Source organism: Azolla caroliniana, unplaced genomic scaffold (genome assembly GCF_043228905.1).
Source record: "Azolla caroliniana isolate FFs.n. ecotype wild unplaced genomic scaffold, voAzoCaro1.0.p SCAF_10, whole genome shotgun sequence".
Taxonomy (NCBI): Eukaryota; Viridiplantae; Streptophyta; class Polypodiopsida; order Salviniales; family Salviniaceae; genus Azolla; species Azolla caroliniana.
This window is the reverse complement of record NW_028230445.1, coordinates 11,325,405-11,353,010: the sequence shown is the minus strand read 5'-3', so window position 1 is coordinate 11,353,010 and position 27,606 is coordinate 11,325,405. Positions and strand designations below refer to the sequence as shown.

Below are 27,606 nucleotides of genomic sequence, written 5' to 3'. Positions count from 1 at the left end.
TCGTCATCGGACTTCCAGAATTCAAGTCGACCGAGTATGCAAAGCATGCCAACTCGGAAAACAACATCGACTCCCATTCCGAAAGGAGAGCTACGCAAGAAAAGGCCTCCTCGACATCATAGACTCAGATGTAGGGGGACCTGCTCAAACCCCGACGATTGGCGGATGCTGATCCTACGTCACCTTCATCGACGACTACTCTCACTACGCGTGGATCTTCCTGACAAAGAAGAAGAGTGAAGTGCTCTCCCACTTCCAAAAACTCAAGGGCCAAGTCGAAAAAGAAACCAGTCGGCACATTCGATGCCTACGATCAGATGGAGGCAAGGAGTACTTCTCCGATGAATTCACCTCCTACCTCCAAAGTCAAGGCATTCAAAGAGAATTCTCGCGCTGACACACACCCCAACAAAATGGAGTAGCCGAAAGGAAGAATCGGCAAATACTCGAGGTAGCACGCGCCATGATGCACGAGAAGCACATGCCGAACTTCTATTGGGCCGAAGCAGCATCCACAACCGTCTATCTCATGAATCGATGCACCACTAATGGAGTACATGAGCTAACTCCATATGAGCTCCTCATCGGAAGGAAGCTGATCCTATCGCACCTCAGGGTGTTTGGAAGCATTGTGAATGTACGCATCCCGAACGAACAACGACAGAAGCCCGGCGCGAAGTTGGAGGAATGTATCCTCATAGGATACTCATCCGAGAAGAAGGCATACAAGTGCTACAATCCTTCTACCCGAGCAGTTTGGGTAAGGCGAAACGTAGTCTTCAACAAGTCTGTATCCTAGTGCGCACTAGGGAGATTGTCATGGCGAAGAAAACCGAAGGATTGAAGGAAACCGCACAGAAGCCGACATCGAAAGCCGGACAATGCCGAAAGCAGAACCGGATGTCGGATGCCTCACACTTGAGCTTGAGGGGGCATGTTGAGAGATCAAGCTCAACTTAGTTTAGTCAGTTAGTCAACCATTTAACTTCGTAGTTACCTAGATAGAATCTAGTTAGGAGTGTTGACTACAATGCCTTAAATAGGACCTTGTACTTAAGTGGGATATTCTAGATCCTCCACTCCTAAGTACATTTAAGGGAAAAATACTAGGATACCCCTGGAAGTTTGTCTATTTACCAGAATGCCCTTGGAAGTTCCAAATTTATCAAACTACCCCTATGTCCAAAAAAATACACTCTATAAAGTAAATATACACTCAAATCTACAAGCCCTATTTACCAAAATATCCTTAAACCTAAACTTATTTACCATAATGCCACTATATACCTAGTTTGACCAATTTATACCACTTTTATTTCTCAAAATACATCATAAATCATATCCCCCTCAAACCCTCCACATCCCCATTTGTTCGCCATGTCCATCGTCCTCATCATCATCTTCACCATACTCATCATCATCTTCACCATACTCATCTTCCTCTTCAACATCTGCCTCGTCACCACCACCACCACCATCATCATCATCAAGAATTTCCTCCCCTAATTTACCATCTCTGCACACAGGAACACCTCTCTGTTGACCTAGACAGCTCCAGCAACACCTTCTCGAAGCTTCCTATCCATGGCGATGCAGGATATTATTGCATCGGAGAAGAAGAAAATTGTGGTAAGGATAGCAAAAAAGCATCCTGGCCACCACATCGTCTTTCTGAGGTAAGCTTTAACCCTAGCTCTAATTCCTTTGATCATCACCACGATCACGAAGATACGGCCCATCCAATGGGGTATCCCTTAGACCCTACGAATCGGAACAATCATGCCGCAATAAAGGGGAAGCAGCATGGTGATCTATCCAAAGTATCGACTTTGGATTACCATTCCGATTCGGACCTGTTTTCCATCAAATAAAGCCCATCGGTGGTGTGGATCCTGATTCTGCTAGGCTTAAGGCTTCGACCAATGATCAAATCAAGTTAATGTGTAGTTTCAGTGGAAAGATCATGCCTCGGCCAATGGATGGGAAGGTCAGATATCTAGGAGAAGATACTCACATCTTGAATGTCGCTAGAAAAGCCTCGTTTCGTGATGTTATGAGTAAACTGATCAGCTACTTTAGAAAGGGTTCTAATTTGACAGGGCCATTCAAGCTTAAATGTTGAGAGACAAGCTCAACATCAGCCGGATCGGTTGAGCAAGCCGAGGACCGGATCGGTTGGGACCGATCGGTTAGGCCGGATCGGTTGGAAACCGGTACGCAGACCGGTGCGTAGGAAGGCCGGATCGGTGCAGAAACTGAGAGGCCATCGGAAAGATATTCCGCAAGGAATATATTTGGGAGTTAGTGTAGGGGCTCCTTAATGAGCATTGAAGTACTGTCAGTACTTCTGTCAGTCCGAAAAGGACTTGCATAAAATTGTTCATTGAACACACACGATGTACAGATTTAGTATTATTTTTGAAAAAGTTCTGGTGTTTTCTCTCTCTGTGTGTGTCTCTCCCGTGCATACTGTGCAAACCTAAGCTTTCCATTAAACCTGCATTTTCTATTGTTCGGTTTTCTATATTGCTTCCGCATGCCATTCTTTTCATGGTATCAGAGCGCGAGGGTTGAGAACCTCTACAGCCGACTTTGCTTGAAGGAAAAACCAACGAGAAAGAACAAGAAAAGCGATGGACAAAGGAATGGCTAGCTCGCTTCCGACAGAGAAGCTCGACAGAACTAACTACACATGTTGGTCCTACAAGATGCACCAGTACCTGCTTGGGCACGGTTACTAGAGCTATGTCGAAGGAGCGAATGAAGTGGCACCCGAATCGACACACAGAGACTTCCTGGCATGGGAACAATCAGCGAGTAGAGTGTTGTACTATTTCGCGTCTTGTGTGGGCGAACAACTATTAAGCTACATTCGGGATGCAAAAATGCCGAACGGTGTGTGGGAAAATCTGAAGAAGATCTTCGCCGTGAGCACCACAGCCAGGAAGCTTCAGCTCCGACAGGAGTTGAGCAACCTACAATAACGCGAGTTGTCGGTGGCTGACTATACCTCGAAGATCAAGGACATATGCGACTCCTTAGCTTCCATCGATGTGAACATCGAGGAAAGCGAGATGGTCCAGGTCTGTCTCGAGGGTTTGGCATCGAAGTTTGGGGCGTTCCGAACTACTGTGTGTACCCGGGAGAATACGCCGTCCTTTTTCGACTTACAGTCGATACTCCTAGTAGAGGAGAACCACGCGGGTGCGTCAACGAGCAAGCACACTGACAAAAAGATGTTATACACAGAGGGAGATAGGCCCTGTGGACGTGGAGGACGAGGCGAGTCGGTGCACAATGGAGGTGGCCGACGAGATCAAGGAAGGAGGCACCGAAATGATGCCGACAGCAATTCCGGACCCTCCGGAAACAGGGGGAGTCGAGGCGATTAGAACCGGCAAGGGAAACCCGCCACGGAATGCTGGTACTGTGGCAAGAAAGGACATAGGGAGAGCGAGTGCTGGAAAAAGCACGCCGAGTCGGAGAGGACCGGTTCCGGATCTGGTTCCGGACATACTGACAAAGGAAACCGGCATCGATCGCACTACGCCGAAGGATCCGAAAAAGGGTCTACCTTCGTGACGAGACACAAAGCAAACTCAATGAAGCAGACCACCCCGAAATTGGACGAGGTGTGGTACGTCGACTCCGGCACGTCAAATCACATCACGAACCATAAGGAGTGGTTCTCATACCTAGAAAAACCGATGCAACCGGGAGTAGTCGCAACCAGAGACGACACTCCGCATCCGATTGCGAATGTCGGAGAAGTTCCCCTGAGCCATGTCGGGCAGAAAGGGAAACTCATGAACGTGCTACACATCCCGACAATCACGAAGAACTTGGTATCGGTCGGACAGATCATCGACCAAGGGATGGTGGTCCGGTTTACACACCTCGGGTGCTTCATTGAGGAAGAAGGTCGTGTTATTGTGCAAGGGTGCAGAGATGGGAGGATGTTCATCCTCGACTCTACTGACGGTGGCACCGCAATGTTCGCGAAGGGACAAAGAGTCGAGTTAGACATCGACTTATGGCACAAGCGGATAGGCCATGTAAACTACCAGCGGCTTCAAGTCCTACAATCGAAACAAGTGGTGTTCAAATTGCCCAAATTTAGTGGCCGGAAGGCACAAATTTGTGAAGCCTGCTAGCTTGGGAAGCAACACCGACTTCCTTTCCCCAACGAGCATAACCAGAGCCGGAACAAGCTCGACTTGATACACTCCGATGTGTGGGGGCCATCAAAAATGTTAGTCTTGGCGGGAGCCGATATTTCGTCTCCTTCATCGACAACTACACGCGGCACACGTGGATCTACCTCATTGACAGGAAGAGCGAAGTCTTCGACTGTTTCCGGGACCTCAAAGGGTTCGTGGAAATGGAAACAAGAAGAAAGATCAAGTGCCTGCGGTCGGATGGTGGAAAAGAATACTTTTCCGGTCAATTCAACGGTTCTCTACAACATATGGGAATTCGGCGTGAATTCAGTTGTAGATACACGCCGGAGCAAAATGGCGTGGCCGAGAGGAAAAATCGGTCGGTTGTGGAAGCGGCCCGAGCAATGCTGGAGGAGAAGAGCTTGCCCAAGTTCTACTGGGCCGAGGCGGTAAGGACCACGGTATACATCCAGAACCGGATCAGAGACAAAGCTTCGGCGCAGGAGCTATATTTCGGAACGAAGCCGAACTTGTGAAACTTACGAGTTTTCGGTAGCATTACGTATGTGCATGTGCCAAAGGACAAACGGAGGAAGCTGGATGCAAAGGCCGAGAAATGTATCTTGGTCGGTTTCTCGAACGAGCAAAAGGGTTATAAGTGTTAGAACCCGTGCACCAAACAAGCGTGCATGAGCCACGACGTTCTGTTTGATGACTCCGCATCCTGGTACTTGCCTCCGACTCCGGATCTCAACTCCAATCCGAGCTCTGACGATGAGGTCAGCGAGACTGAGATGCCTCCGGATGAGCCTGAAATCGGGACCCGCGAAGAGAGTCCGATTTTGTTTCGGTTAAGTGGACCGAATGGACGACTAAGCCGGTTCGACCAGTTCGATGAAGAGCCTGCGAGTAGTGTAGACTCAACCATGCATTCCCCGCGCAGGAAGCCGAGGAGACGGCTTACGCGCAAAGAGAAAGGGAAGAAGAAGGTGTCGAATTCCGGCACGGATAGGAACAAGTCAGACCGACGCGAGTCCGACTCCGAGGGAAGCGGTGACGGATCTTCAAGAGTGTTGTCCGCGTCGGCCGAGAAGACCTCGACATCGGCTAATGACTGATTACGCCGATCTACCCACCAGAAGAACCCAGTTGTGCAGTTCGGATACAACAAGTACATGGCGCATCACTATGCGTACATGACCCATGTAGCAGAAGTGCGTGAGCCGGAGAGCTACGCAGATGCGGTTAAGGACGTGAATTGGCATGCCGCGATGGAGGAAGAGATGCACGCATTGGCAGAAAACGAGACCTGGGACCTGGTTGACGCACCGAAGGGTGTGAAGCCGATCGGATGTAGGTGGGTGTACAAGGTCAAGTACAACACCGACGGCTCGGTCAACCGATACAAGGCCCGGTTAGTGGCAAAAGGCTACGCGCAGAAACACGGCATCGACTACGATGACCCGTTTGCGCTAGTCGTGAAGATGACGACCGTTCGTGTTTTGCTCGCGGTAGTTGCGGCAAAGGGGTGGCACTTACATTAGATGGATGTAAAGAATGCGTTCCTCCCAAGGTGAGCTTGAGGAATAGGTGTACATGGTACAGCCCCCCGGATTTCACTCCGGAACGAACACGTCGGCAGTGTGCCAATTGAAGAAGTCCCTTTACGGATTGAAGCAAGCCCTGCGTGCCTGGAACGCGAAGATCACGCAACAACTGCGTCGGATGGGTTTTGCAACATCAAAATCGGACTCTTCCCTGTTCATCTGGAAAGGTCGACTCGGTCCGATCAGTATTTTACTATATGTTGATGACTTGGTCATCACTGGCGCCGACCTAGATGAAATCGACCGCGTGAAGCTCCAGCTTGCGGCATCGTTCGACATGAAGGATCTGGGGGATCTTCATTACTTCCTCGGGATTGAAGTGATCCGTACCCCCAAAGGCATATTGATTAGCCAATGCCATTATGTGTTGAGTATGCTCTTCAAATTCGGGATGGCCGACTGTAAGTCCATCTCGACTCCTCTGGATAGAACCGTCAAGCTTCGCCCCAATTCCGGAAAGGTATGCGACCCGACGAGGTTCCGACAAATTGTCGGAAGCCTTATCTACTTGACAATCACCCGACCCGATCTCAGTTATCCAATCGGGGTGATCAGTCAGTTCATGCCACGACTTACCGAGGAGCACCTTCAATGTGCGCAACGCGTACTGTGGTACGTAAGCGGCACTAAGGACCGGGGACTACTATATCAGACCGGTACAGCCTCGTAGTTGGTCGGCTACACCGATATTGATTGGGCTGGCAACGCCGCCGATCATTGATCCACGTCCAGATACACGTTCTCTCTTGGGAGTGTCGCGATAGCGTGGAGCAGTAAGAAGCAGCCGATAGTTTCACTGTCGAGCACCGAAGCTGAGTACCGAGGAGCGGTTGTCACGACATGAGATGCCATATGGTTGAAGTGGCTACTTAAGGACCTGCAAGAGGAGGTGTCTGATCCGACGACGATCTACTGCGACAACCTCAACAACATCCAGCTTGTGAAAAACCCCGTTTTCCACGCACGGACCAAGCACATTGAGGTGCACTACCATTTTGTTCGTGAGCGTGTCCTTTCTGCTAAAGTCGAACTTCAGTATGTTCCAACGGATTGGTAAACTGCCGACATCTTCACCAAGCCCCTTGGTCTGGACAAGTTGCGGCAGTTCTCGGGTGTGTTTGGGTTGCGTCACCTCGACGTGCCAAACTTGAAGGGGAGAACAGTCTCGAAAGACCAAGCAAGGGAGCAGGAAGGGAGCGGAAGAGGCCGCGACACCGAGTCAGATGACGAATTCGACTTCGGATTGGCTGAAGAAGCCGAGGGCGGATCTGCGGAAGATTCCAAAAGCGGACATAAGGGGAGCAGCCGAAAGAAAGAGCCGAAGCTAACCAAAAATGGGGGAGATGATGCCGTCAAGGGCGAGAAGACCGAAGACGAGTTGGAGACAACCAACTCGGACGAGAGCGAAAACCGATCGGAGGTAGCCGAATCGGTTCGGATGTTTGATTCGGATACACTGAATCAACCAAGGGCCAAGCGGAAAAGAAGGCAGCAGGAGAAGCGCCAACACTGTGACAGCAAGGGAGCTGTGAAGGGTCATGGGAGCAGACAAGCCGACCGGAAGGGTCGAATCGCGCGGAGTCAAACAGGCCGAGGAGCGCGAGTGAGGCGTGGAGCCAGGAGGAACCGGAGCGGTGATCCTGAAGATCCCGAAGAGCCTCAAGTTGACCTTGAGGGGGAATGTTGAGAGACAAGCTCAACATCGGCCGGATCGGCTAAGCAAGCTGAGGACCGGATCAGTTGGGACCGATTGGTTGGAAACCGGTACGCAGACCGATGCGTAGGAAGGCCGGATCGGTGCAGAAACCGGGAGGCCATCGGAAAGATATTCCGCAAGGAATATATTTGGGAGTTAGTGTAGGGGCTCCTTAATGAGCATTGAAGTACTGTCAGTACTTCTGTCAATCCGAAAAGGACTTGTATAAAACTATTCATTGAACACACACGATGTACAGATTTAGTATTATTTTTGAAAAAGTTCTGGTGTTTACTCTCTCTCTCTCTCTCTCTCTCTCTCTCTCTCTCTCCCGTGCGTACTATGCAAACCTAAGCTTTCCATTAAACCTGTGTTTTCTGTTGTTTGGTTTTCTATATTGCTTCTGCACACCATTCTTTTCATTAAATATCAGCTTCCTAATGAAGATCTCGATGCATTGATTTCTGTGACATCGGATGATGATATGCATAATATGATAGAAGAGTGTGAAAAGGTGGGTGATAGTAGTAGGCTCCTGTTCTTCTTCTTTGCTTCTTTGGATGATATAGATGTGGTAGTATCAGAGCCTAAACCAGAAACAGGAGAAGGAGAGTATGGTGGTTCTAGCACTCAAGAGCAACTCTATGTTAATGCAATCAATGGTAACCTTTGCGTAGGCACTGGTGAAGATTTAGTAGCAGTAAGCCGGGAATTTCATCAACAACAGCAATAAGAAGCATATCTTAGAAAGGCTTACTTTAAGGATGTGGATATGCCTAATGTTATGACTCGTTCTAAGATACCCTCTACACCACCAATCTCGGCTCCATCTTCACCATCCTTGGCTCGTTGCTACAAATCTGGTTTTGTTGGTAGTGATTCTTGCCTTCAAGGCTTAAGGGAACAGCTTAGCAAGATTGCCATCAATTCTCAGCAATTCGATAATCAATTTGATTTGTTTGCTAGTTCTTCCAATTCTTCTCATCATGATCCACAATTTAATATGGCTGTAGAATCTCCCAAAGCAGCACATCACAATCTTACACTACCTCAATGTAGGCTTGCTAATTGCCAATGTAAACATGATCTAGAACATATAAGGCCTACCGATCGGCATCATGAACAATTCAGCAGGTTTGCATCAGATTCACCAAGGATGGTTCATCATGATCTCTCCATTAATCCAAAGGATGAGGCTTGGCCTTTTATAGATCCAAAGGATGAGGGGGATATGAGCAGTGGAGAACTATAGTGGCTAGTAATTATTCGACAATTCATAAGAATTGTAGGATAGAGTTTCTAGGTTTTCCTAATCCTATTCATGTGAATGCTTAGCACAAGAGTTTCATGTACTTGATAATCAGGGATAAAATACAAAAAGTTTTCCAATTCCTTGATTGCAGAATAATTCCGTATACTTACTAGCCAAGCATTCCTTGGATCACAACTTCTATATCATCTAATAATTCAAAAGAATCCTAAGTAACGATAGTAGGCTTTACAATCTTTGAATCTAAATGTATACCACAGTACTACAGAGATAAAAAAATGCACAAGAATAATATGCACATACTACTAATATCGGATGAATTTGTTCCATGATTTTTGTCACATGAACACATAGTGTTAGCACAAGCTACTACTAATCTCGTAGAGCTATCCCCCTTTTATCTATAGTTAATCATTTCCTCAAACAAATTTCCTCCATTTCATTTGCACACACAACATCAAGGAGTCAAAGCACAAATATTTCGTACAGTAACTCAAATGTTTATTTTCATTTTCTTTTGTCAAAGAACAATCATGAAAAGTGAAACAACAAAGATTTTGCATTTATATCTAATGTTTGACGAATTTCTTCCTTCTTCCCATACAATAATATTCCGCACGAAAGAACAATAGTTTCCACATAGTTACTACTATATTTCTCTCATATAAGAACAACAACTACTAGCATCAGCCATACATAAGGATAAGTAGCAAAAGCACAAAGAACATTGTACAATAGCTACTAATCTCAGATGAATTTATTCTCAGTTTCTCTCATACAAAACAAAACCCAAAAAAAGTTCGCAGAACTTTGTTTCATTCAAGTGGGGAAAGCTGAATTTTCGTACATTTTGAGAGAGCATCTTCAACACTTGGAAACAGAAAACAGAAAAACAAAAATAGTGTAGCTTCAATTTGTCAGGAGTACAACTCATTTCGTAAAATTGAGCTAGTTGTGTATGGTACATGGAGATTAATTAGAAGAAAGACAACACATCACGTATTCATACAACTAAATGATGGATTATTAGCTCACGAAACCCTACCTAATTAGGTTAATTAGCTGAGACCTGCAAGCTTCATAGTACTAATCACTTTCTAGTGTTGGATCTGTTGAAGAATCTACTTCCAAATCCAGGATTACACTCTGTTGTGTGATAGTTGGCTATGGATGATCTCTGTAAGTTATTAGGGTTAGGTTTAGAATTAGTTTTGGGATTAGGGTTGGGGTCAGCATTAATCATTCAAAGTTGCAGACTAGAGCTCCGTTGATCATGATTATGAGAATTGGTATAATTAGTCGAATTTACTTGATTGATGTTGTGATAAGTAATACGCTCATGAACAATTGAATTAGATCTCATATTATTACTATTATTCATCTGATGATAGTCAAGCATTAATGGTGGTGCAATATGTTCGATTAATTGGTGATCTTCGTCGATGAGGAGATAGTCGGCAACAGAGTATTGATCCTTACCACAATTTTCTTCTTCTTCGATGCAATAATATCCTGCATCGCCATGGATAGGAAGCTTCAAGAAGGTGTCGTTGGAGCTGTCTAGGTCAGCAAAGAGGTGTTGTCATGTGAAGAGATGGTAAATTGGGGGAGGAAATTCCTAATGATGGTGGTGGTGGTGGTGGTGGTGGTGACGAGGTAGATGTCGAAGAGGAAGATGAGTATGGTGAAGATGATTATCAAGACGATGGATATGGCGAACAGATGGGGATGTGGAGGGTTCGACGGGGATATGATTTATGGTGTATTTTGAGAAATAAAAGTGGTATAAATAGGTCAAAATAGGTATATAGTGGCATTATGGTAAATAAGTTTAGGTTTAAGGGTATTTTGGTAAATAGGGCTTGTAGATTTGAGTGTATGGGTGAAAGCATGAGAGTGGAAACAATTAGTTATGTCCTTGACATAGCTAATTAGCTATGCAAAAAGCTACCATTGATAAATAGTCATTTTAGCAAAAAGCCATCATTAATAAATTAACTATGCAAAAAACTACCATTGAAAATACTAGAGTGTTTTAATTACATATGTAAATGAGCACCATAAATGTGCAACATAAACGTGCAACATAAATTGATATGTGCACCGTAAATGTGTACCATAAATTATATATCGAATTCCTAGGTCCATTATGCATGATCCTTTGCCACATCACGTAGGCCATCTCTAGTTGAGTATTGTGGGTTAGTTGCTACCACTGTTGCTAAACCCTATCGAGTCCACCTGCCGCCACTCTACACTCAGGGGCCGCTACTGTGCGTTCCAAACATCATCGGTAACTGTTCAATCTGACGGGGTTCTCTTCTCTGTGCCACTCTACACTTAGGGGCCGCTACTGTGCGTTCCAAGCATCATTAGTAACTGTTCAATCTGACAGGGTTCTCTTCTCTATGCCACTCTACACTCAGGGGCCGCTACTTTGCGTTCCAAGTATCATCGGTAACTGTTCAATCTGACGAGGTTCTCTTCTCTGTGCCACTCTACACTCAAGGGCCACTACTGTGAAGGTCGTGTATTGCTGCCACTTTTCGACTCGACGGCGTTAACAACTCCACTGCTGCCATTCTACTCGCAGGTGCCTTCTCTGTGCGTTCCAAGCATCATCGGTAACTGTTCAATCTGACGGCGGGGTTCTCTCCTCCATTGTCATCATTCTACACTCAGTTGCCGCTACTGTCCAGTCCTGGATTGCTTCCACATTTCGATTTGACGAAGTTCACTCATCCAACGACAACATTCTACACTCAGTTGTCACCATTGGTCGGTCCCGGATCGCCTCCTCAACTATTCGATCCAACGGAGTGAACTCCTCTACTATTTCGGTCTTGGATTGCAATAACTTTTCTGTCTATTGATTATCTTGTGTATTGTTGTGTCTAATCTTGTGTATTGTGGAATATTTTTGTGTATTGTTGTTGCCCAAAGCCATCTTAAATACTTGTTTTTTTTTTTGAAATTTAGGGTTTTAATATGTCCAGCCAAATGGAAGGGGAAGAAGGGTGTTTAGAATTACCCCTCGATGATCATAAGGATAGGGATGATGCTATCAGGACATAACAAGCCATATGAAACTGTTGGGCAGAAAAGAAAAGGAAACATCGTCAATTGTTGAAGGATACGAAAGCCACACTTAGTAAAGGTAAGGATAGTTTAGCTGAGAATGTAAGTAATGCGACTACCATCATAGAGAGAAAGGTTGTAGACTATTTCAATGTTCAAACCAAGCACATCAGCAATGAAGAAAAGAAGGTAGTACTTTATGGAATATTAAATGATCCATTGATAAAGGACTTAGTTGATTGTGATGGTCTTAATGCAAACATATCATCTATTTTAGTAAATAATCTTCGTAATAGTTTCGTATCCATGAGCGGGTCAGAAGATGATCTTGTCTTAAAAAGGTCTAGTCTAATGATGTTACTTAATAGTGATGTTGACGATATAAACATCAGTGAGCTATCTAAGGTAATTGGTGTTAGTAGAAAAACTGTGTACAATACAATGAACCGTATAATTTCCTCGGGTGAAGGAACTAGTCTACTAAAGCTAACTACAAGATGTAAGCCAAAGACACCCATAACATTTGAAATCAAGGATGTAATCACAATGTTTTGGACTAATGAGAGTAGGCTTTCACCCAATAAAAAGGATTTATGCAGGAAACGTGTTGGAAGAAATCAATACGAGGAGCATCCCATTCATCTTCTTGATGTACCTCAGGTATTTACATTTATCTCAACATTTGTTTTGACTCTACACGGAAAGTTAATTAGCTCAATTAGCAGAAAAGCTAATTAGCTTATCAGTTACATTTACCTCAGTTAGCTACCAGGATAGCTACTACATAGGTAACTGGCTACTCTCAATAGCTACTACCATGATAGCTAATTAGCTATTCTCAATAGCTAATTTAGTTACTACCAGATAATTAGCTACCAAAATAGCTAATTAGCTTTTAGGATAGCTAATTAGCTATTAGAATAGGGTTTTAGCTACCATGATAGCTAAATAGCTACTAGAATAGCTAATTAGAATAGGTAATTAGCTAATTAGCTATTAGAATAGCTAATTAGCTACCATGATAGCTAATTAGCTACTATGATAGTTAGCTACTCTAGTTATTACCAACTAATTAGCTATTAGGAAAGCTAATTAGCTATCATGATAGCTAATTAGGTACCAAGACAACTACTATGATACCATGATAGCTAATTAGCTACTAGAACAGCTAATTAGCTACTAGAATAGCTAATTAACTACTAGGATAGTTAGCTAATTACGAGAATAACTAATTCCCCTTTATTACGCAGGTCGATTTATTTATTAGCTTCAAACAAATGCATCCAAATATCAAAGTTCAACTACGAACATTCGAGTCTCTTAAGCCACACTTTGTGAGACGCTTAAAGGATCGATACACATGTTGTTGCATTTACCATGTACAGATGGGTTTTCTGAAGGACTCTGTTAATCTACTACGTCACCATAGCGCATCCCTAACTAATACAGTTTGCACATGTGGGGGCCCAATCTGTCAATCAAGCCCGCAAGAGGAGTGTAAATCATCTGAGCACGTTATCTCTTCCATGAGTTATTTATTAGATTCAATATTGTGTCCGAGAGAAACTGACGCTATCTTCCATAGTCATAAATGTGTCATGGGTTTATGTCAAGATTGTGGCCCTACTAGATTTAGGTGGTGTCCAAATGAATTGAGTAGTGAAATATTGATCTCTGTGAAGTATTTGAGTCAATGAACACCAATTTCGAAGGAAAGGTGTGTAAAAGAAAGGATCTAGTTCGGAAGATGCTTAAACCAAGGGATTTGGTGTCTCTATTTGTAGTATCTCTAGGAAAGTTCATTAAACACAACTTCATTTATTCATGGCAGGCCCATCAGTTTAAGACTTGCATATGGGTGAAAGCATGCGAATGGAAACACTATTATAGCTATTTAGCTAGTAAATTGACCACAGCTAAATAGTTTTTTTAATAGCTAATTTTTAGTAGGAAGATCTCAAAGATACGTATCATTTATGATGGGGATGGAAATATTACCATTTATGGTCCACCGTTTAGCTAGTCTTTATTTGAGATCAAATTCTAATCATCCCTAAAATTGCCAAAATATACAAATTACATGTAGCTAATTAGATAGCTAATTAGCTATGTCAAGGACATAGCTAATTGTTCCCATTCCCATGCTTTCACCCATATCTGATTTCCCAAATGATGTAGTAGTCTCAGCAGTAGATTTCGTAGAGAATTATACTTTCAAGCAGCAGAATGAAATTCAATCTATGCATTGGTGTTCAGTTCAAGTAACCATTTTTGTGCACATAACATATTTTCGAGTTTCAGGTGATGTTAAAAAAGTAATTCATTTCTTTATTTCTGATGATAAGAAGCATGATACCTTGTTCGTCCAACATTGTTTTAAGTTACATTGGCAATGCTTATTAGCTCAACGTTTGGAGCTTACTCAACATTGGGTCTGGTCTGATGGAGCTGCGTCACAATTCAAGGCTCGACGTCCATTTTATTTTGTGGGGAGGTATCCTGCTATAACAGGTTTGGAGATGAGATGGAATTTTTTTGGGTTTGTCCATGGTAAAGATGAACATGATGATGCAGGGGCTGTTATAAAGCGAGCACTTACCCATGAACAACTAAAGACAGATGGTGTGCACATGAATTGTGCATCACATGTAGTTGAATTTTAAGAACAAATATGTCAACGAGTGCAACAGGTGTTTATTCCTCGCAAGTCCGAGATATCAAACGTGAATTTTGGGAAGTGAAGATAGATGAAGTAAATAGGGAGAAGACCTGGGAGTGCCAAGGAATTCCCGAATTGCGATCTCTGCATGCTATTCGCGGTTATTCCAGGTTGGATGGTCATTGTATTGCAGTTAGAGAATTGACTTGTTTTTGCTTCCATTGTGTGCAGGGAAATTGGAGATATTGTCTAAACAAAGCATACATTCAGAATTAGGAGTATCACACTCTGAATGATAAGGAAGCAGTTGATGGAGAAACAGGGTAGAATGTTGACTTCACATATGAGGGACTTGGAGATACTTTGAGTGATGTCCTGAACGTTGGGGATAACTTTGATGTAAATGCTGAAGAAGGCAATTCAGAGGGTGTTGATTTCTATATATTGAAGTGCACGGTTAGTAAACAGTGTGCAAGGCAGAATATTGTAGATGCATGGGGAAATTTTGTATCTGCCGGGACATTCTACATCGAAGGCATTTTTTATGCAAAACTAGATGACTACGAATATGTGTACAGGCTGTTAGAAGACAAACCAGCGGCGTACATGTACTCTCATTTGGTCAGGTGCATCAACATCCCAATGTTAGAATACAATAGCTGCTCAGGTTTATACATTGTTGGTGCTAATGTGTATGAATGTATTTACAATAGTATGCCATGGAATTTGTAGCTACAAGTAGCAATTACCATGTTCTCTTGTGAAACAAACATGTATTTCGCGAAAACAGTTAAACATGTTCGTTTGAGAATCAATTTCTTGTATACAGTCTGCTTTCTATGCTTCTTTCTCAATAAAATCATGTCTTTTTTGTTAAGTTTTAAGTTATAAGTTATAACGAAATAGTCATCAGTAGCTAATTAGCTATACAAATGTAGCTAATTAGTTGTCAATTGCTAAATAGTCATCAATAGCTAATTAGTTGTATTCAGGTTTACTCAGGTTTACCAAAATAGCTAATTAGCTACCATGATAGCTAATTAGCAATTCCAATATTGCAATCAACCAGTAGCTAATTAGTTGTCAATAGAACCATGTACAACAGTATGCCATGGAACTTGTAGCTACAAGTAGCAATTACCATCTTTTCGTGTAAAACAAATATGTATTTCGAAAATACATTTAAATAAAGCACTAGCATGAAATCAACAATCTGGAACATATTCCTCAAATTACACAGTAGATAAGTATAGTGGGAACAAGTGATTAAATTCTTCATTGAATAATGTCATCTCTTTACATATTTATAAATTACCATTGGAAATGTCTACAAATCTCCTATAAACAGCTAAGCTCTTGCTAGTCAGTGGAACGAGTCTACATATATTATCCGCATATCGAGCTCGGTATGGAGTCCACAACCATGCACCTAGTTGGCAGCTCACTGTTTGCACCATGTACTATTCAGGCATTTCCTCAGGTAGAATGAGTCAGCATCTCCGAATATTGAAGTAGTGCCAGAAATGTTCTGTATCCAAAATCAATGTGTTGTCGGCATTATATTCAGGCCAAGTAGCCCAAAAATCAGAAAGTCTCTTGAATCTTGCAGCTTCCATTTGCTCACAATTTTCTCGTGCCCATTAACCTTTAAAATGACTTCGCCATTTTGGGAAGAATCTCGCTAAACACTTCCACACATCTTATTTTGGTTTTTCACTCCAAATAAACAAATCAAAGTATTGCACAGCCCACTCTAGAAACTTATTCGCGTCCCTCCTTGGCTGCATATATCTCACACTCATCAAGAATTTATCAAGCTCCAAGATCAAGGCTCTTCTTTCAACTTCTAGTGGTTTAGGTTTCCATTCCTAAAACTGAGCCGTTGTTACACCATTTTCTGGTAGGACACGATCAATCTCAATCAGCTCAGGTTTGGCTGACACCACTGGTGTCCTTTTCCTCTTCAAACCCCTAGTCGACTGTGTTGGGACTGGCTTCACATTCTGGTGCTCTTGTTTTGTCGACTTAGTTATCAATCATTGGATTACCTCGGTGCATGTAGCTACTGATTTGTTCGATATCAGTCCACTGGTATCACATGCTACATCTACCTACAACATCAAGTCATCCATGCAACATGCTTGATCAACTTGTGTGACCAGATCACTTGTGTCAGTTGCTACATCTACTTTCAAGATGGGGCCCTTTAAACACGCCACAACATCAACAGTATCCACACTGCCATCAGCCTTACGAGCAATAGAATCAAACCCTTTAGACTCTGCAACATCAGAAAACACCAACATATTCACACTCACAAAGTAACTAACAGTCTCACAAAACAACATCCTGAACATCAAAGAGTTTCAGTCATAGAACAACACTCTTCAAATTATCTTGGAAAAACATCATAGAGTTCCATTACATAATGTGTATCAAGCAACAACCAATTTGAGGTTTTACTTGTCCAACAGGATAGTAAAACTTCATAAAACCCTAGCAAAATCCCTAAGCTAACAATCATATCCAACTAAACAGTATTTCGCTCCACTACATCTGGGCCCCTTGACCAAGTAACTGGTCTTGTTCCCGATCGTGGCCCCTTCTTCAGCCTTTTTCTAGTCGGTTGCCCATTTAGCCTTGCTTCTTTCACCCAATGCGCAAGTGTGTCCTCCTCCGACAACCTTCCCATCGCCTCAGCAGTTAATTGCACATCAGTCGTTTCTTGCGCTAGCTTTTCAAGTATAGAGGGATCTGTTTGGACATTTTCAGTAGTTGGGCTCGGTGGGGTGGAATCAAGGTCTTGAGATTCGAAGAAATGTTGCATCAAGTGTTCATAAACACTGTTGTTGTGAACCTCAGTTTTACATGTTGTTTCCACTATTTCATGGCATTTCACATCGTTGCCTAATTCAGTACACTATTCCAAAAGAATAGGGTGGAGTTGATCTGAAGGAGATGTGATAGCAGGACTCCTACTTTCAGCCACGTTGGCAGCAGTATCCTCATCTGTTGCCGCTTCATCAGCACCAGACACATCATGTGTCATCCTTAATCCACAAGTTTCTACAATAACATAGCAGCTATTTAGGATAGCTAATTAGCTACTTTACTAAACTATGGTAGTAGCTAGGATAGCTAATTAGCTAGTACAATAGCTCATTCGGATAGCTAATTAGCTAGTACGATAGCTAATTAGAATAGCTAATTAGCTAGTACAATAGCTAATTAGCTACTTTACTCAACTATGGTAGTAGCTAGGATAGTTAATTAGCTACTATGATAGCTAATTAGCTACTTTCAGCAACTATGGTAGTAGCTAGGATAGCTAATTAGCTACTAGGATAGCTGCCAGTAGCTAATTAGCTAGCAGGATAGCTAATTAGCTAGTAGGATAGCTAATTAGCTACTTTACTCAACTATGGTAGTAGCTAGGATAGCTAATTAGCTACTATGGTAGCTAATTAGTGACAGGAATCCATGCTCCCTATGAACAACGCTCGGCCACAACCGAGCCTAGAATCAAACACAGAAAACGGGTAATGAACGCACGACACAACGAAGAGAAGAGTACACAGGATGTTAACGTGGAAAACCCAAACTAGGGAAAAACCACGGCAGCCCACAAACTGCGAACTATCACTATATCAGAATGTACAATAGTAAAGCACCGAGGCAACGACCTCGAGCTTGCTATCTTCGCCACAGGCGGTGGTTACAACAGAGGCAACGACCTTTTCCTCTCTCTCTCTCTCTCTCTCTCTCTCTCTCTCTCTCTCTGTACACAGTTACGCGCTCTAATCTTGCACCAACAAGAATGACAACTCTCTCAATACTAAGTTTGCCCTAAGTCATATTTATACTAATATGACTTTTCGGCTATTTACAAATATAGCCCTAATGGACTCTCAGAAACATATTTACGAATATGTCCCTTCATCCGGTGAGCACTCCTCACCGGGCCCACATCATCCAGTTCTTGTCGGGCACTCATCATCCGGTTCTCACCGGGTCTTCCGTTGCCGGGTACTCCACATTCGGTTCTCACCAGGTCTTCCGTAGTTGGGTACTCCACATCCGGTTCTCACCGGGTCTTCCGTAGCCGAGTACTCCACATCTGGTTCTCACCGGGTCTTCCATTGCTGGGTACTCCACATCCGGTTTCGGCCTCGGCCTATTGGCCTTGGCCGAGTTTTTCTCATCAGCATTGTTCTTCTCACTTCCCATCCGGAGGAACCTATTTCCTAACAAACTCCCCCTTCACTCCGGCATGGGATGTCTTACTAGTCCGATCCGCTTCCGGCATGCATCCAGCTTGTCAGGTATCAGTACTTTGGTCAGCATATCTGACCCGTTCTTGGCCGTGTGGATCTTCGTCATCGCGAACTCTCGATCTTCTACTCGCTCCCGGATCCAGTGATACCTACGTTGGATGTCCTTCGTCCTAGAATGGTACGATGCGTTCTTAGCAAGGTGGATGGCACTTTGACTGTCGCAATAGAGTCAATATTCATCTTGCCGGATACCGAGCTCTCCAATGAAGTCCTTCATCCATAATATTTCCTTGCCGGCTTCCACAGCCGCCATGTACTCCGCCTCCGTGTTTGACAATGCAACCGTCTTCTGCAGCCTCGACTTCCACGAAACAACTCCCCCTGCATATGTCATTACAAACCCGGATGTAGACCGGTTGGTATCCACATCAGCCGACATGTCCGAATTGGTAAAACTATCAAGTTGAGGTTTACCGGAGCCGAATCGGAGACACATATTCGAAGTGCCCTTCAAGTAACGGAGTATCCATTTGACCGTGTTCCAGTGCTCCTTGTCGGGATTGCTCATAAACCGGCTCACCACTCCGACTGCGTATCCTATATCTGATCGGGTATACACCATTGTGTACATTAAGCTCCCGACGGTAGAGGCATATGGAACCTTCATCATATCAACCTTCTCTGCTTTCGTCTTCCGGCTTTGCTTACCGGATAATCTGCAGTTTGCCGGGAGTGTTGATCCGACCGGTTTCGCTTCTAACATGTTGAACCGTTGAAGCACCTTTGTCACGTATTTCTCCTATGACAGCCACAATTGCTTCGTTGGCCGGTTCCCGATGATATGCATCCCCAGCATCTATCTTGCCGGACCCAAGTCTTTCATTGCGAAAGTTCGGTTGAGAGCCTTCTTTAGCATCCGTATTTTGGCTTGGTCCCGTCCGACGATCAACATGTCGTCCACGTACAGAAGAAGTATCAGGAAGTCACCTCCTTCGAACTTCTTCACAAACACGAAGTGGTCGGCCTGCGTCTTGTGGTACCCTTGATCGGTGATGAAGGAGTCGAACTTCCGGTACCATTGTCGGGGAGCCTGCTTCAGTCCGTACAAGCTCTTCTTCAACCGGCAAACCAAGTGCTCCTTCCCTTTCTCCACGAATCCTTCCGGTTGCTGCATGTAGATCTCCTCTTCGAGGTCACCGTGAAGGAATGTCATCTTCACGTCCAGCTGCTCTACCTAGAGGTCCATGCTTGCCACTATACTCAGCACCGCCCGGATGGAGGTCATCTTTACTACCGGGGCAAATATCTTGTCGAAGTCCACGCCCTTCTTCTGCAGGAACCCCTTGACCACGATCCTGGCTTTGTATCTCGGGGGGTTGCCGGCATCTCCCGGTTTTAACTTGTACACACACTTGTTTCGGAGTGCCCTCTTTCCTTACGGCAACTCCACCAATTCATACGTATGGTTCTCATGCAGGGAATCCATTTCATCCTGCATGGCACTTAACCATTTGCGGCTGTGGGTGTCATCCTTCGCTTCTTCGAAGCTTTCTGGCTCCCCCTCATCGGTTAGCAGCACATGTACTGCATCCGGAAATCTCCGGGGGGGCCTTCTCTCTCTAAGAGGATATCTCCGTCTTTGGGCTTCGGTAACCAGCTCCTCCATTTGCTCTTCATCCAAATCTGATTCGGGGTCTTGGCCGGTTCCTGTTTCCTCTACTTCTTCTTCTGCCGGTTCAGTATCCTCCCCGTAACCGGCTGGTTCCTTGAGTGTTAACCGGTCTCTTGCCGGTTGGGTCTGATCATCGTAGAATCAATCCTTACCGGTCTACTCGGAGTTCATTATCTTCTTCTCCGACTCCCAGTCGCCGAGCATCTTGTCCTCCATGAAGATAATATCTCGTCTCCGGAATACCTTCTTGTCGGCCAGGTCCCACTCTCGGTAGCCGAACTCATTGTCGCCGTAACCGAGGAATATGCATGGCTGGGTCTTTGGATCCAACTTTCCTCTCGGTCCTTAGCAACATGCACGTACGCAAGACACCCGAATACCTTCATATGCCGGTAGGACACTTCCTTACCGGTCCAGACTCTCTGTGGCATGTCTCCGTCCAAGGGTACTGAGGGTGATCTGTTTATCACATATGTCGCCGTTGACAGCGCCTCAGCCCAAAACGTCTTGGGTAATTTTGCATGCGCCAGCATACTCTGGACCCTCTCCATTATGGTCCAGTTCATTCTCTCGGCCAGCCCATTTAGTTCCGGCGTCTTCAGCACGGTAAATTCGAGCCGGATTCCCTTCGAGCGACAATACTCCTCAAACTGCCCCCGGTATTCACCTCCGTTATCTACTCGAACCGCCTTCAGCTTCCGGCCGGTTTCTCTTTCCACTCTCGCGTGGAGCTCTTTGAAGACGGATAGCACCTGATCCTTCGTCTTCAACGGTGTGGCCCACAGCTTCCGGTTGTGGTCATCTATGAACGTCACGAAGTACTACGATCCGGCATCTGACTTTGTGTCCACTTGACATACATCAGTATGCACCAACTCTAGTGGTGCATTACGTCTCATCGGTGGCCTCGATCGGAAGGAGGTCCGGTTTTGTTTAACGACCAGACAATCAGTGCACTTCTCCAAGTGCACATTCTTCACTGGAATGAGGTTGTCGTTTGCAAGCCTCTTCATCCCCTTCTCGCTCATGTGACACAGCCTCTTGTGCCACAGCTCACCGGCTGTGTCGGAAGCCATGTTCACTTCTTCTGGGCATAACCGGGCATTCATCAGGTACATCGTGTTTACCTTCCGGGCCCGAGCCACAATCAGGCTCCCTTTGTTGAACTTCGTAACACCGTTCCGGATGCTACCCGTGTAGCCTTCATCATCTAGCCGACCGGCTGATATCAGGTTCAGACAAACCTCCGAAACGTGTCGGACATCCTTCAACAGCAAATTGCATCCGGTTGGTGTTGTCAACCACACGTCTCCTATGCCCACAATTCGGCATGTACCTTCATTCCCCATCCGGACACAATCGTGATCACCGGTTGAGTAGGATGAGAAGCATTTCCGGTCCGAGGTAAGATGGAACGACGCTCCGGAGTCGACCACCCAAATCATCTCGTCGCCGGCAAGGTTTAGCTCACTCTCCTCGGTGATGAGCATCAACTCTTCTTCACTTGCCACGATTGCCGTTGTTCCCTTCCGGTCCGTTCCCCTCCGGTCTTTACCGTTCCGGTCCGGTGTCCGCTTCAAATCGGTGTCGTCGGTTTCCTTGTCATTTCGGAAGTGCCAACAGTTTTTCTAGAAGTGCCCCGGCTTGCCACAATAGAAGCAAGTTGGCCTCCCCCTTGACTTTAACCCTGTCCCCGACTTTTCCCGGTTCTGGGGGCTACGGTTCCTTTGTCTTCCGCGTTCCGATTCGGTAAGGAGCGCTTTGGAGTCAGAGCTCGTATCCTTATCTTTACGACGCGCCTCCTCATCTAGCAAGCTCGACTTCACTCTTGCTAGGGATAACCATTTCCCTTCCGACCCGGCGTTGCCCAAAGTGACAACCAACGTCTCCCAGCTATCTGGGAGGGAACCGAGCAGGAGTAGCGCTAGTACCTCATCGGCGAGAGGTACTTCCAATGATGTTGCCTGGTGGATCAGCCCCTGGAAGGCATTCATGTGCTCCGCCATGCTGGAGCCATCTTGGTACTGGAGTCTTACTAGCTTCCGAAATACCGAAACCTAATTAACAACATTTTTGTTTTGAAACATAATGTCGATCTTCTCCCAGAGCTCATGAGCCTTGCTCTCTTCATTGAAGTTGTTGTATAGACTCATGTCGATGAAGCACCATATGTAAGCCGTTGTCTTCATGTGCATCACCTCCCATATCGTGGTGTCGATTTTGTCCGGTCTCTTGTCCCCGAACTGAACCGGCAACCAAAGATCTTTAACCACGAGCATGTCCCTCATCTTCGACTTCCACACGGAATAGTTGGAGCCGGTGAGCTTCAACATGCCTCCCAACGATTCGTCCATTTTCTGTGTCGTTTCGCTCTGATACCACTTTGACAGGAATCCGCGCTCCCTATGAACAACGCTCGGCCACAACCGAGCCTAGAATCAAACACAGAAAACAGGTAATGAACGCATGACACAACGAAGAGAAGAGTGCACAGGATGTTAATGTGGAAAACCCAAACTAGGGAAAAACCACAGCAGCCCACAAACTGCGAACTATCACTATATCAGAATGTACAATAGTAAAGCACCGAGGCAACGACCTCGAGCTTGCTATCTTCGCCACAGGCGGTGGTTACAACAGAGGCAACGACCTTTTCCTCTCTCTCTCTCTCTCTCTCTCTCTCTCTCTCTCTCTCTCTCTCTCTGTACACAGTTACGCGCTCTAATCTTGCACCAACAAGAATGACAATTCTCTCAATACTAAGTTTGCCCTAAGTCATATTTATACTAATATGACTTTTCGGCTATTTACAAATATAGCCCTGATGGACTCTCAAATACATATTTACAAATATGTCCCTTCATCCGGTGAGCACTCCTCACCGGGCCTACATCATCCGGCTCTTGCCGGGCACTCGTCATCTGGTTCTCACCAGGTCTTCGGTTGCCGGGTACTCCACATCTGGTTCTCATCGGGTCTTCCATAGCCAGGTACTCCACATCCGGTTCTCACCGGGTCTTCCATAGCCGAGTACTCCACATCCGGTTTCGGCCTTGGCCTATTGGCCTTGGCCGAGTTTTGCTCATCAACATTGTTCTTCTCACTTCCCATCCGGAGGGACCTGTTTCCTAACAATTAGCTACTTTACTCAACTATGGTAGTAGGTAGGATAGCTAATTAGCTACTTTACTCAACTATGGTAGTAGCTAGGATAGCTAATTAGCTACTTTTCTCAACTATGGTAATAGCTAGGATAGCTAATTAGCTACTTTACACAACTATGGCAGTAGCTAATTAGCTAGTAGGATAGCTAATTAGCTACAATGATAGCTAATTAGCTACTTTCTCAACTATGTAGTAGCTAGGATGGCTTATTAGCTACTAGGATAGCTAATTAGCTACTAGGATAGCTAATTAGCTACTAGGATAGCTAATTAGCTAGTACCATAGCTAATTAGCTACTAGGATAGCTAATTAGCTAGTAGCTCATTAGCTGCCAGTAGCTAATTAGCTAGTAGGATAGCTAATTAGCTACTTTACACAACTATGGTACTAGCTAATTAGCTATGAGTAGCTAATTAGCTAATAGCTAACTAGCTGCCAGTAGGATAGCTAATTAGCTAGTAGCTAACTAGCTGCCACATAGCTAATTAACTACTGTAGTAAACTATGGCAGTAGCTAATTAGCTAATAGGATAGCTATTAGTTGCTTTAATCAACTATGGTAGTAGCTAATTAGCTACAACGATAGCAGCAAAATAGTTTCCATACTTTTTACGGCTTAGCTAATTAGAAAAGACTAAGCTTATTAGCTACAGTATGGTATACCTGTTAGTTTTCTCCACTCATTTGGTAGAGCTGTACTGCAATCTCCCAAATAGAATGCAGCAATTCGACAGGCATGTTGAAATCAAAGCAGATGGTATGTGTGGTTGCATGGTTGTAGGTGAACCAACAAAGACGCAGTTTTGTCCTCCACACCTAACCTGCAAGCGATGCAACGTGCTTGAACTGTCAATAAATCATTTTCTCGTTCTCCTTCATTTGATAATGGAGCAAGAATGTTCAGGTCCAAATCCTGTCTGCTCCTTACCATTCCCTCCACAAAATGTAGCCACTTCTTAAGGCAGCTAACTACCTGTTCTTGATAAATGTATTGTTCCTTCAACGCAACAGAGAAATTTACCGATTAATTATTCCTGTTTGAGAAAGTTACACAAACTTTGCTCAGGAATCGTTAACTTACTTGAAGCTTTTAAATTGTAATCTGCAACAATATTTACACCTAGAAGGTCCAGGTTCATTGAAAGAACCTGGATCTCTGTTTGCAGTTGTATTTTACGTTGGGGATCCAGTGGCCCCTCTAATTCAAGCTCCTGTTGCACAACCTATTCCAGATAATGCTTGATTAGCACATTTTACCCTTAAAGTTATTTATAACACAATCACATACCAGCAAAACAATAGTTACCTGAATCTTATTTCTAATCGTTGTAACAGCTGAAGTAACTTTGCTCTCCATTGCGGAAGCCATTGTGGCTTTCTCTAAATCAGTCTTAAAAAATGCCAATGTCTCACAAGCTTCATGGACATTTTTTAGCATATAGCTAACCAATGTCTCACCTGTATCATCGACATTGGCTTTCCTTGGGGGTCAGTGTGGTGTATGCCCCCGGTTTTGCTAGGAGTCGGCAGTTGCATCAACAGCTGCCATGCTCCAAAATCTGTCTATTTTTTGTGCCAAGGTCCCCATCTTCCAGCATCTTTTTACCGATGCCTCACCATAGACTGCCCAAGCTACCCTATACATTTAAGGGTCTCTGGATTCCTTCACTGTTTTGCAGTACTCATATGCAAATGCTCTAGCAAATGAAACTGACAACTCATTGTTGACTAGGATCTCCTGATGAACTTTCTGGTGCAGCCTCATGCAGTCATCGTACAAGTTGGCTCGTACATGCCTCAGCTTGACCTTGCCTTTGACTCTAGGCACTATATATACTGTCATCCAGTCTACATCATTGATCAATTTATCACTTAGGACAATAGGGTCAACACCCTCGAGTGACAGACCATAGGTGTTGTGGAAGTTCTCCTTTGTCTCGCAAAATTTTGCGAAGTTTAGCACTCTCAGATATGGAGGAACGAGCCATCTAAAATATCATTTCAGAAATCAGAAATAGTGCAAAATCAAAATATGTCAGAATCAGAAACCCCAATCAACAACAATAGAAATAGTGCAAAATCATTAACTTAGCAAATCAGAAACCCTAATCATAATTTGTATTCAGAAATTTGAAATCAGAAACCCTAATCAAAATCTGTAATCAAAAGTTTGAAATCAGAAACCCTAATCAAAATCTGTAATCAGAAGTTTGTAACCAGAAACCCTATTCAGAAATTCTAATCAGAAATTTATAATCAAAAACCCTAATCAGAAATTTCAATCAGAAACCCTAATCAGAAATTTCAATCACAAACCCTAATCAAAAATTCTAATCAAAAATTTATAAACAAAAACCCTATTCAGAAATTCTAATCTGTAATCAAAATTTGTAACCAGAAACCCTATTCAGAAATTCTAATCAGAAATTTATAATCAAAAACCCTAATTAGAAATTTGAATCACAAACCCTAATCAAAAATTTCAATCACAAACCCTAATCAAAAATTTATAAACAAAAACCCTAATCAGAAATTTCAATCAGAAACCCCAATCATCACTAAAGACAAGATTAAACACAAAAAAAGTAATATAAACACACATGCTGCTACTCCCCGATCTGCGAGACATCCTTGTATGGGACTCCAATGACTTCGCCCTATTCGATTTTGGGGAAATATGAATCGGCACCAAAGTTCAGACAGTAGTCAAAAAGAAAAAACAAATGTTTGGGGTTTCTGTAACTGAAACATACCTGGACGATGATCGAGTGGGTTCTGTGTTATAGCTTTGAATCTGCAATGTCGATTTTCTGCTGTTGCGAGAGCTACGTCTGCGTTCGTGCTCTGAGTACTCCATCTGCGTTCAAAATCAAACTTAGGCTAAACAAGAAATTGATGACATTAAAGTCGACCTTAGATGATGGTGTTATTCCCCAAGTTCCACTACGTCTAAAACAGAAGTTCAAATATTTGAGTTTTTTCATAAATTAGTTTTTCAAATATTTGATTTTCCCACAAAAAAGACTAGCTAAACAAATAGCTAATTAGCTATGGCCATTTTAGTAGCTAATTAGCTATAATAGTGTTTCCACTCGCATGCTTTTACCCGTATATTTACTTTATAGAGTGTATTTTTTTGGACATAGGGGTAGTTTGATAAATTTGGAACTTCCAAGGGCATTCTGGTAAATAGACAAACTTCTAGGGGTATCCTGGTACTTTTCCATACATTTAATATGGGACTTACACCTTTGTACCTATATTCTCCTCACACATGTGCACCCTTGCACATGAGATCTATATATACCTCATTGTAGGTATTTTTGTATTTGACGATGATAATGCTAATTTAATATAGAGCTAATCATCCCCCATCTTGTGTTGTTCATAAGTGTAACTTCCTCTCGCACACATACACACACATATCACTTAATCTTCTACTTAACTTAATCACATGATTAGGTACTAATTAACCCTTGCTTAATTACCTAATTATTAACAATCCCTCTAGTCAAAACTAGAGAGGTTGTATTCGGTTGTACTCAGAAAGATAGTGAATTTGTTTCAAACCTGAGGGGTTCCGTAGTTTTTCCCAAATTTGGGTTTTCCACGTTAAAATTTTGGTGTACTTGTCTCTGTTTGTGGTTGTCTTATATCGTGTTGGTAATCTAAGCTCTAATCCAAGCTCATCTCAATTCAGTCCCATATTCCTAACAAGGCTATCAACTACTCAGCATCTACCAAGATCCGAATAGGGAAAGAGGTGTAGTGGAGCCAAGATGGGAAGGAAGCAAAATTATGGTCATCCCTCCTCAAGAGTTTCATAAAAGGGAAATTCTAGAAGGAGTAAGTGGACTCACAAGAACCAACCAGATGAAAGGATGCAATGCTTATTGTTTTATAATTATTTACATAACTTCCTTTTATTCCTTCCTTTCTTGTGTCACCTTTGTTCCTCCATTTAGAGATCATCTATTGTTTCCACCCGAAACACCATCGCATTAGATCCACCATATCTATCGTCC

General features: G+C 43.7%; 1 protein-coding gene across 1 annotated transcript; it reads left to right on the top strand.

The window, feature by feature from the left end:
• Nucleotides 1–1,584: 1,584 nt before the first annotated feature.
• LOC147859035 (RAF-like serine/threonine-protein kinase 20) lies at nt 1,585–8,534 on the top strand. The gene is made up of 3 exons (XM_087326272.1): nt 1,585–1,676; nt 1,813–2,057; nt 7,859–8,534. The coding sequence occupies exons 1-3, from the start codon at nt 1,585–1,587 to the stop codon at nt 8,194–8,196; spliced, it is 675 nt and encodes a 224-aa protein (XP_087182398.1). The 3' UTR covers nt 8,197–8,534.
• The last annotated feature ends 19,072 nt before the right edge of the window (nt 8,535–27,606 follow it).

Bases quoted from the DNA above. Each gene is read 5' to 3' on its own strand.
- LOC147859035 (XM_087326272.1), top strand. From the start codon at position 1,585: ATGGCGATGCAGGATATTATTGCATCGGAGAAGAAGAAAATTGTGGTA. The intron at 1,677-1,812 runs GTAAGCTTTAAC...AGCATGGTGATC, and splicing joins CACCACATCGTCTTTCTGAG to TATCCAAAGTATCGACTTTG. The intron at 2,058-7,858 runs GTAAACTGATCA...TTTGGTTTTCTA, and splicing joins CTCGTTTCGTGATGTTATGA to TATTGCTTCTGCACACCATT.